Source organism: Apiospora phragmitis, assembly GCF_038363925.1.
Source record: "Apiospora phragmitis strain CBS 135458 chromosome Unknown utg000007l:2111988.0-4706623.0:1.0-2598199.0, whole genome shotgun sequence".
Lineage (NCBI taxonomy): Eukaryota > Fungi > Ascomycota > Sordariomycetes > Amphisphaeriales > Apiosporaceae > Apiospora > Apiospora phragmitis.
Genome location: NW_027117406.1, coordinates 2,205,702 through 2,219,249, shown reverse-complemented (window position 1 = coordinate 2,219,249; position 13,548 = coordinate 2,205,702). Strand labels below are relative to the sequence as shown.

Below are 13,548 nucleotides of genomic sequence, written 5' to 3'. Positions count from 1 at the left end.
CAAGGGATAGGATTTGTACCCCTGTCTGCTTACCTTGCTCGGTATCCCACCCAACTGGAGGAGGTACGTTACATTCGTCATTTTGATTGGAAGATCGCGGGCTCTCTATCCCCGTGATTGTCTGCACTCGAAGTGAGGGCGGGGGACTCGTTCTCTATCCGATCATACGGCGTGCACATCATGTGAATACCGCCAACACGGTTCATGATTTGATTTATACAATCCCACTTCTTCCATCCTCACTGATTCTATTCGTGACCTTCCGCGACTGTCCGTTCAAATACCTTTCAGTTGGCGGGAGCTGATGACTCAAACCTTATGTAAGATGCAGCTTTTGTAAGTCGGATTCCTCCCGTCATTTCGTTCATGGACTTCTGATGTCCCTCTACGTAGCGCTCATGCCTTCGCCGATTCGGGTCTGAAACATGCCCGGATCCAACTAGATGGCCTGCTGCTCTTCGCCCAAAGGGGGCCCCTCAGTACGTTTGAACCAAGAAGGAATTGGCTAATAGTTAGTCTACGCCAGACTCATATTATACAAGCATGGCTTGTCCCTTGTTAACCATTCCAAACTCCGGCGATGATCGTATCTGTTAGCCCCACGGGGCTCGGACTGGTTCCATAGGTGGCATTGCTGAAGGGACCGCATTTTGCTATACAGGGCGGACTTTTATGGTCTCTGGGAAGCGCCGTCGATGCTCGTCTTCCTCTCCTTGAGCATGGAAGCTGCTCAGGGAGCAAGTTTCGAGGAAGCTCATTCAATAGTTGCATCTCTAGATCCTAGAGAGCTTCCGTGGGTCTTGGGAGTCGGCCGTAAAAGGTGGTAAACTTCATGAGCGGCGTTCACGCCCGCTTGAAAGGGTGGGCTTCCGTGTTGAGTACATAATCGTCCAGACTTATGACATCAGGGGGCGAGAAGATCAAGTAGAAGTATTTGAGCGTTTCCGCTAACCAGAAACTCTGCAAAACACTGTTAGCTTATTTCCCATTTTTCATCTTGCAGAAACGCGCGTGCGGCTCGTATGGTGTATTACCTCCATCGAGTCATCCTTCCTCGTCTCACCCTCAACAGTGACGTCCGCGATGGCCGAGTATGCGTGCTCGGTCTTAGTCGACTTCATGATGCCCTGGAACATGTCCCAAGCAATATCTCGCAGCTCCTCGTTGCCGGTCACCCTGTATAGTATGAAGATGCTCTCAATGGCCTCGGGCCGCAGGATGTACCGCGGATCCCGCGCATTGATGAAGCCCGAAGGTAACCTGGAGTCACCGCCGCCCTCATCCCGCCACCGTGTCTCGTTCCACTCGCACTCGTCATCATGGGGCCCGCATTGGACCAAGTTGAAGATCTCCGGCATCACGCCCGTCGGAAACGCCGCGTACGCCCACCCGCACCCCCTGGCAAGCCCCTCCCCGATCTCGAGGTGCTCCTGGATGCCGAAGACCTTGCCGCCGAGCAGGAACATGCCGCCCGCGAAGCAGGACAGGTGCTGGCCCTCGCCGATCAAATGCGGCCCCGCCTCGTCGTGGACGTAGACGGTCCCGGCGAAGAGGAGGGGCGGCTCCGTCGGCTTCCGCTTGAGCATCGGCTTGAAGAGGAGGCGCTCGGAGACGATCTCCATGGCGCGGCGGTACATCTTCTCGTACGGCTTGGCGCCCGCGCGGCCGCCCAGGAGCACGAACATCTTGGGCAGGTACTCGTAGAGGGAGTCGGCGAGCGCACCGATCGTGAAGGTGTTGCCGTTGCGGACGCTCTGGCTCCGGAAGTTGATCTGGGAAGGCCACATGCCCGGCAGGAGCGAGTCCTCCTGGGTACGCTCCAAAAAGGCTCTTATACGGTCGATGGCGTCGTAGTACTTGTCATCTCCAGTCAGTTGTGCTAGGCGTGTGAATTCCAGCGACATGGAAGTAGGCGCAGCGCTGGGGTCATAGGTCCTAATTCGGCGTCAGCATTTGTATTTCACAGTTTTGAAGATAGGTTCATTCTCATGACATACCCGGCCTTCTGAATACCGTTCTTAGCGTTCTCAAAAGTAAGCCAAAACCCGGGCATCCTGTTGGGCGTATCAAAAGCCATGTAAAGCATGTCGCCCAGATCTACAGCCTTCGCCAGCAACGCCGGCTCGCCGCTCAGGTCGTACGCACTCAGCAGTCCCCCGAGATGGCGGATCGTGGTCTCGAACAGGTTGATCCCCGTCTCTTCCGTCTTGCTGAAGTCGATGTCCACCACGGCCTGCGCAGCTTTGAAGAAGTCCTCCTTCAGCCCCATCATCCAGAGCGTGTCGAGCGCGTCGACCATGGTGGCCGCCCAGCCGCCGAACGGGTTCTTGGACTCGGCGCTGACGGGCGTCAGCTCGTCCTGGAGCCAGGCGAACTGCTTGTAGCTCTCCCACGAGCGGACGAAGGCGTCCATGACCGCCAGCCGGCGCTTCTCGGTGACCGCGTCATTGCGTTGTGCATGTTTCCCAAAGTCGTGCTGCACCTTGGGCAGCTGGGTGCGCCGGCCCTTTGGCAGCGGCGTCAAAGATTCGACGGGGTAGTACTGCTCCGCCGCCGACCAATTGAAGCCGGAAGGGGTGAAATGAAGCCTCGGCTTCAGCTTCGGGCTTGATCGATATGAAGATGGAGGCCCGGGCACGGAGTACTCGAGGCCAAACAGCAAGAAGAGAGTGACCACCAATGCCAGCAGAGGCGCGGCACGCGACCGCCTTATGACGGCCATTGCTGAGGAGCCGTCCGGGGAAGTTCTTGAAAAGGACAGAGAAAACGAATGACTGGGCAATGAATGGTATGTACGTAAGCTACATTAAGGAAGAGGCAAGAATTCGCCTAGGATCGTGAAGCCAGATTTCTCTCGCTGCCAACATGAAACCCGACGGCGGAACAAAATTGGGTGAAACAGAACGACGTCAATCGCCGGCAAGCTAGAGCAAGTCTCTTGGAGCCAACGCGCGTTTTGGGGATTGATATTCAGGGCTGTGGGGGTTTCCGGCCAGGGCATCCTTGCAACTAATCAAGGGGCAAATGCGCAACCAACTGGATTAGTTGTGCCCTGGCGTGCCCGCATGGCCCCATGGAAATAAGCATAACCAACGACTTGGCGGATTCTGGGCGCTTACCTCAACTCGCCGAACGATTGGAAGTTTCCTGTTTTAGATCCTCCGACGGGAGAACCAACAACACTCGGATACAACACAACCAGATAGGCGCTCTGGGTCGCCTATGATGAGTTGTTTTAATGAGCTTCGACCTGGCCATCTTGGTGACGATGAGATGAGTATCTTCGGCAGTTGATACCAGGGCCGATAGAAGCCAAGCATCGGAGTTCCATGACTTGTTGCATTCGACATTCGACTTTGGGCATCTCAACGGCAGTCAACTGCTTGTAGGCACCCTTGTCGCACGGGATCGGGTGCAGATTAAATTTAGATTAGATACGTGCCCAAAGCCAGAGACACATCAATCTCGTTATGGTAGGAATGAACTTGCCCATGTTTCTGCCCATGGTACCGGGTGCGCAACACGTGACACTTACGTGCGCCCCCGGGTGCGCACCTATTGGGTCCCTCGCCTACAGGCCTCGTTAGTCAGCACCGCCGCTCTTGCTCAGGCTTTGATCACCCTTGGTCACTGACGCTCACCTTCAATCACCTCAACCTCCCCCTCCCTTAGGCGGGATACCCTTCAACCTATCAACCACGGCTAACAGCGTCTTGAGTTTACACTTTATTGCATTAACTTCATGCGACCTGCGCTATGGCGCAGGACCCTGGTTGTGTGGGGTGGCCGACACAGCCGATCTAGCCCGGACGACTCCCCGATGATACACACTGCAATATCGAGGCACTTCACTCCCTCCCTTATCTCAGCAACCAACGAGAAGGCTGCCGTATCTTATTTATGATGATATGAGGATCTTTGGAGCCAATGGGAAGCCCGACAGAATTGAGGAGACACGGAAAGTAGTCGTGTTGCAGGGTTTGCCTTCGCAGGTTCGGGCGGCTCCTCACACATTGGATGCTACCCCACACGAGGTACCGCATGCCGTCGTGTCGCCGCAGTAGTTTCCGACTCTCCTCTTCGACATCTGCCTAAGATAATTACCCATGCCTAGTTGAGCGATGCAGGGAGTTTTCGTTTTGGCGTCTGTCTGTTCATTGATACCCTTCCCTTGCTCTCTGTTGAATTGAAGGTTCCCATCTGAGCCAAAGGCCAAACACTCTTCAAGGAACAACCATCACAGCCAGTTGAACGACGAACCGAAAACCGAGTCAGGGAAAAATTACCAAAAAGAAGAAGCCCAGAGATACATAACCCAATGTCCCCAAAGCTTCGTTAGCCAGGCATCTTTGGCCAGCTCTGCTGGGACACCTATACTGTGTTGATCCTGGGGTTCCCTAACCAGCCCGGCACCACCCGCGATGATACCCTCGCAACCCTCGACAAGGCAGCCTTGAAAGTTCTGGAGGCTTATCCTTCACTCGCCGGACAGGTCATCAAGACCGGCGTCTCCGACTCCAGCTCCGGCAAATATGAGATCGTCCCTTACCTCCTCATCAGAACAAGTCGCCCGTGCGCCGGAAGGATTGCACCGCCCTATGCCCTTCCTACGCTGAGATTGCTGCTGCGGACGCACCTTTTGCCATGCTCGATCGTGATGTTCTCTGCCCTGTAAAGGGCATGGGATACCAGTATGAGCCCGGTTCTGAGCTCCCAGTCTTCGTTGTCCAGGCCAACTTCATCGAGGGCGGCGTTCTCGTCTGTTTTGCTTCATGCACAACGCCCTCGATATGAACGGCCAGGGCACTGTATTGAAGATGTTTGCCGCGGCTGGGGTGTGGCGAGGAGCTGGATGCAGATCTCGTCGCCGTTGAGCAGCGTGACGCAGACAAAATCGTGCCTCTGCTCAAGGACGGGGAGGCTCCTGCAAGCCACGATAGTATGCGCAGGCCCTCAGCCCTCAAGGCACACGCGACGCCCAGTACAGAGTCCAAGAAGGGACCCAAGCAGGCGGTCTGGATATACTGGCGCTTCTCGGCCCAACAGCTCGAGGACCTTAAGAAGGACGCCTCAAGCGGCCGGGCCTGGGTGTCAACCAACGACGCAATCACAGCTTTACTCGTGCAACGGCTCACAGCCGCTCGCATCGCTGAGGGCCGTGTCAGCAAGGACGAGATTATGCAGCTTCAGCGCGCCGTTGACTCGCGATCAGTGCTGAACCCTCTAATCGGTGAGGATTACCTCGGCCACCTCGTCGCTCTCGCCGACAAGAGCTGGAAGACGGCGCAGGAGGTCGCTGGATCCTCCCTCACCGATGTCGCCGTCGATGTCGCCGTCGATGTGCGCGAGTCACTCAAGGCCGTCGACGACCACTTCATCCGTAGTCTCGTCACCTTGATCAGAAACACAGAGGACAAGACGACCATTTTCTACGGAGCGGGCAACACGGCCGGTTGGGACTTCCTGTGCTCCTCGTGGGCGCAGCTTCACTGGCTGAACAACTGCGATTTCGGCAAAGGCCTCGGCTGCCCGGACTTTGTCAGGCGGGCGAGGATGGCGCCTGTGCCTGATCTCACATACATCATGCCGAACAACAAGAAGGGCGATATGTACGTCGCGACGAGTCTGTTCTACGAGGACTTCGTAGGACTGGCCAATGATGATGTTTGGAGGGCTAGGGCCAAGCTTGTTGGTTAGATGCGGGTGGGAGCTCAGTTGTGCTGGATTTATATACGTATGCGCATGTAGCTTGGTTGTGCACTTTTGACGAGGAACAACTGATTTTGGAATAGGAAGAATGAACCTCCAATTTAGTTTTCTTGGATAGGCGGCTACGGCATCAAAGTATCGCAGTGAAGACTGCTACGTAGTAGAAAGACTTGGAGATAAACCTTGTCGTGCTATCTTATAAGTCGTAATCTACGCTCATCTGCCAATTGATCAGAAAAGCTCTACCGCGGAAAGACTCGGATCGAATTCTCTGTAAGATGTGCCATGGGAGACGACGTGAGCCTGTAATAGACACCCCTCGCGATACCTTCTCTCCTCTATAGGCGACAAACATCCACTGCAAAACGGAAGCCAGCGTGTCAGTTTGGAGAAATCCGCGCGCCGCCTCGCTAGGATACACACGCCTTATCATTGGGTGCGGGGGAAGTTGGAGGAGGGCCCTTGAGTTAACCTTCCCGGCTTTGCCCCGGATGTCGGCGCGCGCATCGGCCTCGGTGGAAGGGCATAGCTGTGATAAGGGCTCAACCCCAATTATGATTCCGAAAGCTGAGATTGGAAGCCACGGCCCAGCCGCATGATTGTTCTCGAGCGGCCTGTTCATTTTCTGAAGTCATTGAGCGTCCAAAAGTATATGTATGGCTGTCTTGAGTTATCCGGTTTTGAAGCTTTGTACACTGTCTCTCTAATACCGCCAAGTCACGATACCCTTACCGTCAACCAGAACACCCCCACCATCTCCATTTCTGCTCCCAAGAGCCTATTATATCTCTTCATCTGTTACTTGACAACAGTAGAACAATGGTCACTGCAGAGTGGCAAACGCTCATCCAGGAGAAGCGGGCAGTCAGGGATGGGGAAATTGCTGACAAGTCGACGGTTTGCCAACAACAGTTGGCCAAGCTAGGGTTGCCACGCACGACGATCCAAGATCAGCGCATTTATCTCGTCCAAATTAGCCAATTTTTCCAAGCCCTGGTCCAGGCTGCTGCAGATGGCACATATGATTCTAACTTCTTTGGAGACTCCATGACGACAGAAGGCTATGAGAAGCGTATCCGTGTTGTTGTCCAAAATCTCAATCGGGACTTCGAGTCTAAGCTAGACGAGCATGGTGAGCGCTAAGCCAGCTGACGGTGCTACGGTCACCCCATGCAACGGCGACCCCTAAATTTAGATAGCCCCTGACAGCACCACATATAAATCAGTATATAAACCAGTCAGCTTTTGATTTATAGTTAATTGAATAATACCATCGTTTTCCTTTTCTTTTCCTCTTTCCGATGGGCCGTAAACTTAACGAGTCAGCACTGCAACGCGCGATTCAGGATGTTATAAATGGCTCGTCAATGAAACAAGCCGCCGAGAAGCACAATGTCCCTGAACAACTCTAAGGGCTCGGATTCACGGCCGCAAGACTATAAAACAACGGAATGAGTCCTTCCAGGCCTTAACAATAGCGGAAGAGTTTCAAATCGTGACTTGGTGCCTTGTATAGTATGATCTAGGCTGCTCACCGGCGCACGTTATTTTCCGGATGTTCGCCTAACGGATCCTTTAAGCTAACGGGATTAATATAATCCTCGGCAAGTATTGGGTTAAAAGATTTATTGCTCGCTATCCATCTATCGGTACTATTCTTTCTAAAAGGATGGATTTCTTAAGGCTTAACGTAACTTCCGCAGAGAAAATTATAGAGTTTTTCGAGCGGCTTAACAATCCTATTCTAGAATAGATCCCTCCAGAGTTTCGGTTTAACGTCGACGAGATCGGTAACCAGCTCGGCTGTGGAACGAATATGATGGTTATTAGGCCTGCTGGAATGAAGAGAATACTAGTTACAGACTCCCCTAACCGAGAATGGGCTTCTGCGGTCGAATACAACAACGCTTTGGGCCGAGCCTTGCCTCCTCTTATCATATTTAAGGGTTAATAGGTCTAGCAGCAATGGTTTCCGGAGGAGGAGGACTCGCTAACGGATGCTATGGAGGATTGGGTCTTTGCGGCATCCCCTAAAGGCTGGACCAACAAGGAGCTGGCCCTGGTGTGGCTAAATGAGGTCTTCATCCCTCATATAAAGCCTGAAAACGAGGACCAGTGGCGGCTCATCATCCTGGATAGTCACGCTAGCCACGCAAGCGAAGACTTCATCATGACGTGCTTAAAGCATAAGATATGGCTTCTCTTCCTTCCGGCATACTCGTCGCACCTATTACAACCCCTGGATCTTGGTCCCTTCAGTATGCTGAAGGACACCTACCACCGGAAGGTGACCCTATACTGTATGGGGCTTAATAACATGAATATAAGTAAGAGGGACTTCCTCCGGTGCTACGAGTTAGCTAGAAGGTTTGCCTTTCGGCCGCATATAATAACTGGCGGCTGGGCCGCAACTGGTATATTCCCTCGCGATATTAACAAGCCCCTCAATAGCCGGAACCGGAGGATGGAAGACCAGGCAGAGGCAGGACCATTTGAGCCTCCCCCCGACGTTTCCGATGAATAATTCTCCTCCATAGCGTTGCTAATACTTACGACTAGCCGCCAGATTAAAGAGTTAGCCGATACGCTTGGTGGTAATAATGCTATTTTCGATGGCGCGACGCGCCGGGTTTTGTTCCGGAAGCTCCAGAAGAGTCTGGATACTTTGAACGGCCAGATCGGCCAACTAGAGCACGAGAAGTCAGTTTTAAAAGGTAATCTAGAAAAAGAAAGAGGTAAAAAGAGGAAAAAAGTAATGCCTAACCCCAACCAGAAGTTTACGCGTATACGAGATGCCATGGCAGTTAAGAGGGAGATGAATGGCGTTACACCGGAACCCCAGGCTGTTACTCCTTCATCGTCGGCGCCGGAAGCCGTTATAATTAAATCTGACTCTAAATCTGAGATTAAGAGTGTCATAGAAGCGTTTCGGGACTGAAATAATGTTTTTAAGATTTTGTATTAATTTTTAATTAAATTATTCGTATTATTATTATGTAGTATTATTGTTAGTTTTTAGGGTCGCCGTTGCATGGGGTGACCGTAGCACCGTCAGCTGGCTTACCCACTACCGCAAGAGCAAGGGGCTTTAAGCAGTAGCGCTATGACTCGAGAACAATACATCAAAAAGATAATAACGCTCTTGGAACGAAATCGCGGTCGAGAATTACCAGGGATCTTCAATCCCATGATTGTGTGCGATTTGCTCAAAGAGCAATCGTCCCCTTGGGTTGAAATCGCTGAGCGGCATGTTCGAAAAGCGTGGCTGGCAGCTCAGAAATTTCTCCGACATTCGATTGATCACATAGCAGATCCAATGGCGGTGGAAGCTATCATGATGAACGTGGTCATGCCCAAATTGGAAGGGATCACGAAAGCTATGGGTGAACGAATGGCCAAGCTGCTAGATCATAGTGGTCATCCCATCACCTACAATCTCTACATGACGGATATAATCCAGAAGATCCGCGAGGAGAGGGAAGAATCCCGGATCAACAGCATCATTGCTGTATTGTTTCATACGACTAACTCAGGGGTGCAACGGCTTCGTGACGGCTGCGATGCGAATCAAGTCCGCCATGCCTTCCTAACCTCAGCCGACCGCGACATGGATCATTTCGCTGCATCAGAAGCGCTCGACTATATGAGAGCGTACTATAAAGTAGATGTTGTACCCCTCTAGCCGTATCATCCTAATATAGTCCTTAGGTAATCAAGAAGCGATTCATTGATGATCTTGCTGTTGAAGCTATCGAGGGCTGTCTTGTTACCAAGCTCAAAGATAACGTTGGAGACCCACCTTCGGGCCCCACCTGCTTTGGGCCCCCTGTTAACCAGCCACCTGATTTTTCACCCCCTTTAAACTTTTGTAACTCATCCATTAATTCCTTATTGTTTTCCTTTAAATTTTTTTATAAAGTATTATTATTTAATTATAAATTAATACTTTAAAAAACTTTAAATTATATTATAAATAATACTTTAATTAAATAAGCTATTTAAAAATATAATATTTTTAAGTTAATGTTTTAAAACTAGCTTAAAGGTTAACACTCTTAATTAGAGGTATAGTAGATCTATAAAGGCTTAGTCTTAACTAGAAGAAGCACTTATCGTTATAAATTATCGCTTAGCAGGCTCTAGGGCTTCCTCTAACGCACGCTCAAGTAAAAGAATTCGCTAAGCGTATCCTCTAAGCTTAAAGGGACCTCGAACCACTTGGTAAAAAGTGGCTGCAAGCCTTTTTATATAGGAATCTTATTATAAAGGCTTAGAGAGCCCGATTTATTAATTTAAAGCGTATTAATAAAGCTTATATTAAAATAATTTAATTATAATTCTAATAGTTAAAATAACCTGAGATCTAAGAAATTAAGCCGGTTAATTATTATAATATAAACGAAGTAAGGGTTTTAAAAAGTATTAAATCGAACGGTTTAATACTCGAAAATATTAAAAACCGGTTTATTTAAAAAAAAATAGCTTAATTTAAAGGCTTAGACCTCTCTTATTAAATACGTATTTATTTAAAAGTATATATTACCTCTATTAATTATTTTTTAAGGTAAAACCGTTTAATAGTAATAATTTCCTCTTAATTTAAGTCTTTTTAAAGGCTAGTAGTTTATCGTAACGAAGAATAAATAAATAACGAATAAGACGGTTATTAAATAGCTCGAAAAGATCTTTATTTTAAATACCGCCTTAGAGGACTCTTTAAAATACCGGCTATTCGTTATAAATAGCTACGGAAGCTATAAAACAACCGATTTTATATATTTATATTTCCGCTATTATATTCGCCTTCTTTTTTTATTTCTTTATATAATTCATATTTTATAGCCTCTCGATTTAACCGTTTTTTACGCTTTTAAATCGATATATTATAAAATACTCGAGAATTTAAATTAATTAATAAACTCGACGGTAATTAATAAGCGATATTTCCTTTAATATTATTAAAAGACACGTTCGGAAATATTCTCGGGCTAAAATATTCGAAGTAATTAAAAGGTAGCCGGTCTTTAGCTAATAAATATAGTAAAACTATTATTAAGCTTATATTTACTCGAAAACACTAGCTATACAACGGCCGATCTTATTAAGACAAGGTTTAACGGGTTTAATAAAGCTTTTTATACGCCTTAAAATACTGCTTATAATTTAGATATTATTTAATTAATTTTAAAAAAATTAAAAAAGTTTAAAGAGTAAGTATAATTTATTAACTTATTAAAAGAGTATATAATTATATAACGCTAACTATTTTAAAAAGTCTAGAAAATTTTTAATAAAAAGGAAGTATAAGTTATTATTTTATAAAAGTAAGTTAAAACACTCTAGGCTTAATTAAAGGCTATAAGGTTAAAGAAACGAAAAAAAGGTAATTTAAGCTTAAATTTAAAGTTTATAAAAATTAAAGATATATAGCACATATAACTAGTATAACGAACGCTATCCAGGTTCTAAAAGAAACCTAGTAAGACGTACTGGGGTTTATATTAATAATACGAGAGAGTATCCGAACGTGCGATAAAAGTCGCTTTTATCGATATAATAAGTAATAACTTATAAGAACGAATAATAATTAAAGTACATAAACTTAGGGGTATTTATAATAGTTTCGTTAAAGTTATTTACCTTATTAATAAATTAAGATTAATATTTAAATTAATTATTAAAATAAAAAATATTTATATAAAATATATAAGAAACGTTTATTATTATATATTTAATCTTTTCTTTATTAATTTATTATTACTTAATAATCTTTTTTAAATATACTCGGTATTATTTAATAATCGTTTTTAATTACGCTCTATACTATTTAATAATCGCTTTTAATTACGCTCTACGCCGCTTAATGATCTCGCTTGAACGTTTACCGTACTACGTAACTTGTTATCGGTTGTCGTTACTTTACGGGCGTATTCGTTTTATTATTAGGCATAGTAGTGGCGCTACTCGTTATTAAGGAAGGTCTGGTTTCGTATTTATATAGCTAGCGGTACGGTCCGTAGCTATAATATCGTAACCCGTTTAGGGTATAATAGTTCCGTACCGGTAAGTGGGGTCTTTTAACCGTATAATTAGGTCGGGTTATAATACTATCCTCTTTTTTTTAATTATTTTATCCTTAAAATATTAACTCTATAAATACTTTAGCCGTCTACTTATTATAATTTATAATAAGTTCTTCCTTCTTTATCGCTTTCGTTATAATATATACTTATTATAAATAATCGCGTCGAAAAATCTCGAACTAAGCTTAATCGTTCTTTTACCGTTCGTCGCGCGGATTTTATCGAAGCCTTTTCTAAATTTAGTTTCGAAGTTATGCCTTATAATCGTTATTTTATAAAAAAGTAATTTTATATAATAATAAAAAGCGTTAATAAGTATAAAAAATATACTCGTACTAGTTATATATATAATAACACCGGGGTCTTACTATCTTCTTTACGGCGTATACAGAACGAGCACGACCGCCTATCTCGAAAAGAGTCCGCCGTAAAGGCTCACTTTCTAAAGCTTTAACGCTAAACCAACAAAGCCGTTACTCGCCTTATTCGTTTTAATAAATAAAAGGAGATAGTTCATACTTAGGGGGTAAAATTAATATAGCGTGGTTTACGTTTTTTAGATAAATTAGAAAAATAAAAGCGTTAAGAGTTTAAAACTATTATAACCGTTTAAGCTTACGGGGGTTTTAATATTATCGATTAGAACGCGACCGACTTTTTTTTTAAACCGATCCCCGAGGTTATTATTTAAACGCCTATAATTTCTTAACAATATTTACTAAATATTTCTTAAATTCTTAAATATTATCCTTTAATAAGTAACCTTTTTATTAAACGAGGTATTAAAAGTTTCATCCTTTCCTTCTTTTATTAATAATCCTATCGATTTCGTACTCGTATTAATTTATTTCAACTTCTAATTACGTATTAATTAAGTTTTCTTTAGCCGCTAGCTCAAGTAATAAAATATAAAATATAAAGTATATCTATATTATTTTAAATAATAATAATCGGTAATTAGTTTTTAAAATAACTTTTATAATTTTAAATAATCCTATCCTTTTAAAATCTAATTTATCGCTTAATCGTTTTATTTTAATATTTCGTTATAAAAAATAAACTTTTTCTCCCTCTTTAAAGGTTGGTCCTTTTAACCTTATCTAGTCGGCGTATCCTTTTATTCGCTATTAAAAGAAGGTAAGGTTTTATTATGATATAATTTAGAGTTCCTTTAATTTTTCGACTTATATAGTCGCGATTAGTACTAGCTCTTTTTTAAAGGTTTTTTAATAACTTTTAAGTCGTACTTATAGTTCGCTCGAAATAATAAAATATGCGTAGCTTTATTATTTATATTATTATAAACGAATTAAGTTATAAATAATAATTATACCTAATTATTTTATTCGTAATTAATATAATAATATAAGTATTATTTTAAGGTTTAATTTATTCGTTCGGTTTATCCGTTCGTTTAAAGGTGATAAGCCGTAAATAGTTTATATTTAATTCTAAATTATATTATAAATAATTTTTAGAATTTAATAGTAAATAGCTTATTTTTATTAGAAATAATTATTTCGGGCAGTTTATATTAATTAACGATAATTCGAAAAAACGTATATATTAAGTCGTTAATATTATTAAATTCTTTATATAATAAGAAGTAGGTATATTTCGTAAGTTTATTCGTAATAACTAAAATACTGTCGTAATTAACCTTGGTTAGGGGTTTCCTTAACGGAGGTAACTTAATAATAAAATTAAGTGTAATAGTTTTCTATACTTTATTTAATAATAGGATTAGCTATAATTT

At 44.5% G+C, this 13,548-nt stretch overlaps 4 protein-coding genes across 4 annotated transcripts; 3 read left to right on the top strand and 1 right to left on the bottom strand.

Annotated features, from left to right (window-relative positions):
* Window positions 1-843: 843 nt before the first annotated feature.
* Window positions 844-2,722, bottom strand: PG994_008286 (glycoside hydrolase family 47; the record flags this gene model as incomplete). Its single annotated transcript, XM_066859695.1, has 3 exons — window positions 844-960; window positions 1,035-1,935; window positions 1,998-2,722. 3 exons carry the CDS (start codon window positions 2,720-2,722, stop codon window positions 844-846), a joined length of 1,743 nt encoding a protein of 580 aa, XP_066715182.1.
* A 1,922-nt stretch (window positions 2,723-4,644) lies between these two features.
* PG994_008285 (trichothecene 3-O-acetyltransferase) lies at window positions 4,645-5,697 on the top strand (the record flags this gene model as incomplete). Its single annotated transcript, XM_066859694.1, has 2 exons — window positions 4,645-4,758; window positions 4,846-5,697. The coding sequence occupies 2 exons, from the start codon at window positions 4,645-4,647 to the stop codon at window positions 5,695-5,697; spliced, it is 966 nt and encodes a 321-aa protein (XP_066715181.1).
* An 831-nt stretch (window positions 5,698-6,528) lies between these two features.
* PG994_008284 (uncharacterized protein) lies at window positions 6,529-6,852 on the top strand (the record flags this gene model as incomplete). The annotated part of the gene is made up of 1 exon (XM_066859693.1): window positions 6,529-6,852. The coding sequence occupies one exon, from the start codon at window positions 6,529-6,531 to the stop codon at window positions 6,850-6,852; it is 324 nt and encodes a 107-aa protein (XP_066715180.1).
* A 1,960-nt stretch (window positions 6,853-8,812) lies between these two features.
* Window positions 8,813-9,759, top strand: PG994_008283 (interferon-induced GTP-binding protein Mx; the record flags this gene model as incomplete). Its single annotated transcript, XM_066859692.1, has 3 exons — window positions 8,813-9,370; window positions 9,418-9,577; window positions 9,755-9,759. 3 exons carry the CDS (start codon window positions 8,813-8,815, stop codon window positions 9,757-9,759), a joined length of 723 nt encoding a protein of 240 aa, XP_066715179.1.
* Between the last annotated feature and the right edge of the window lie 3,789 nt (window positions 9,760-13,548).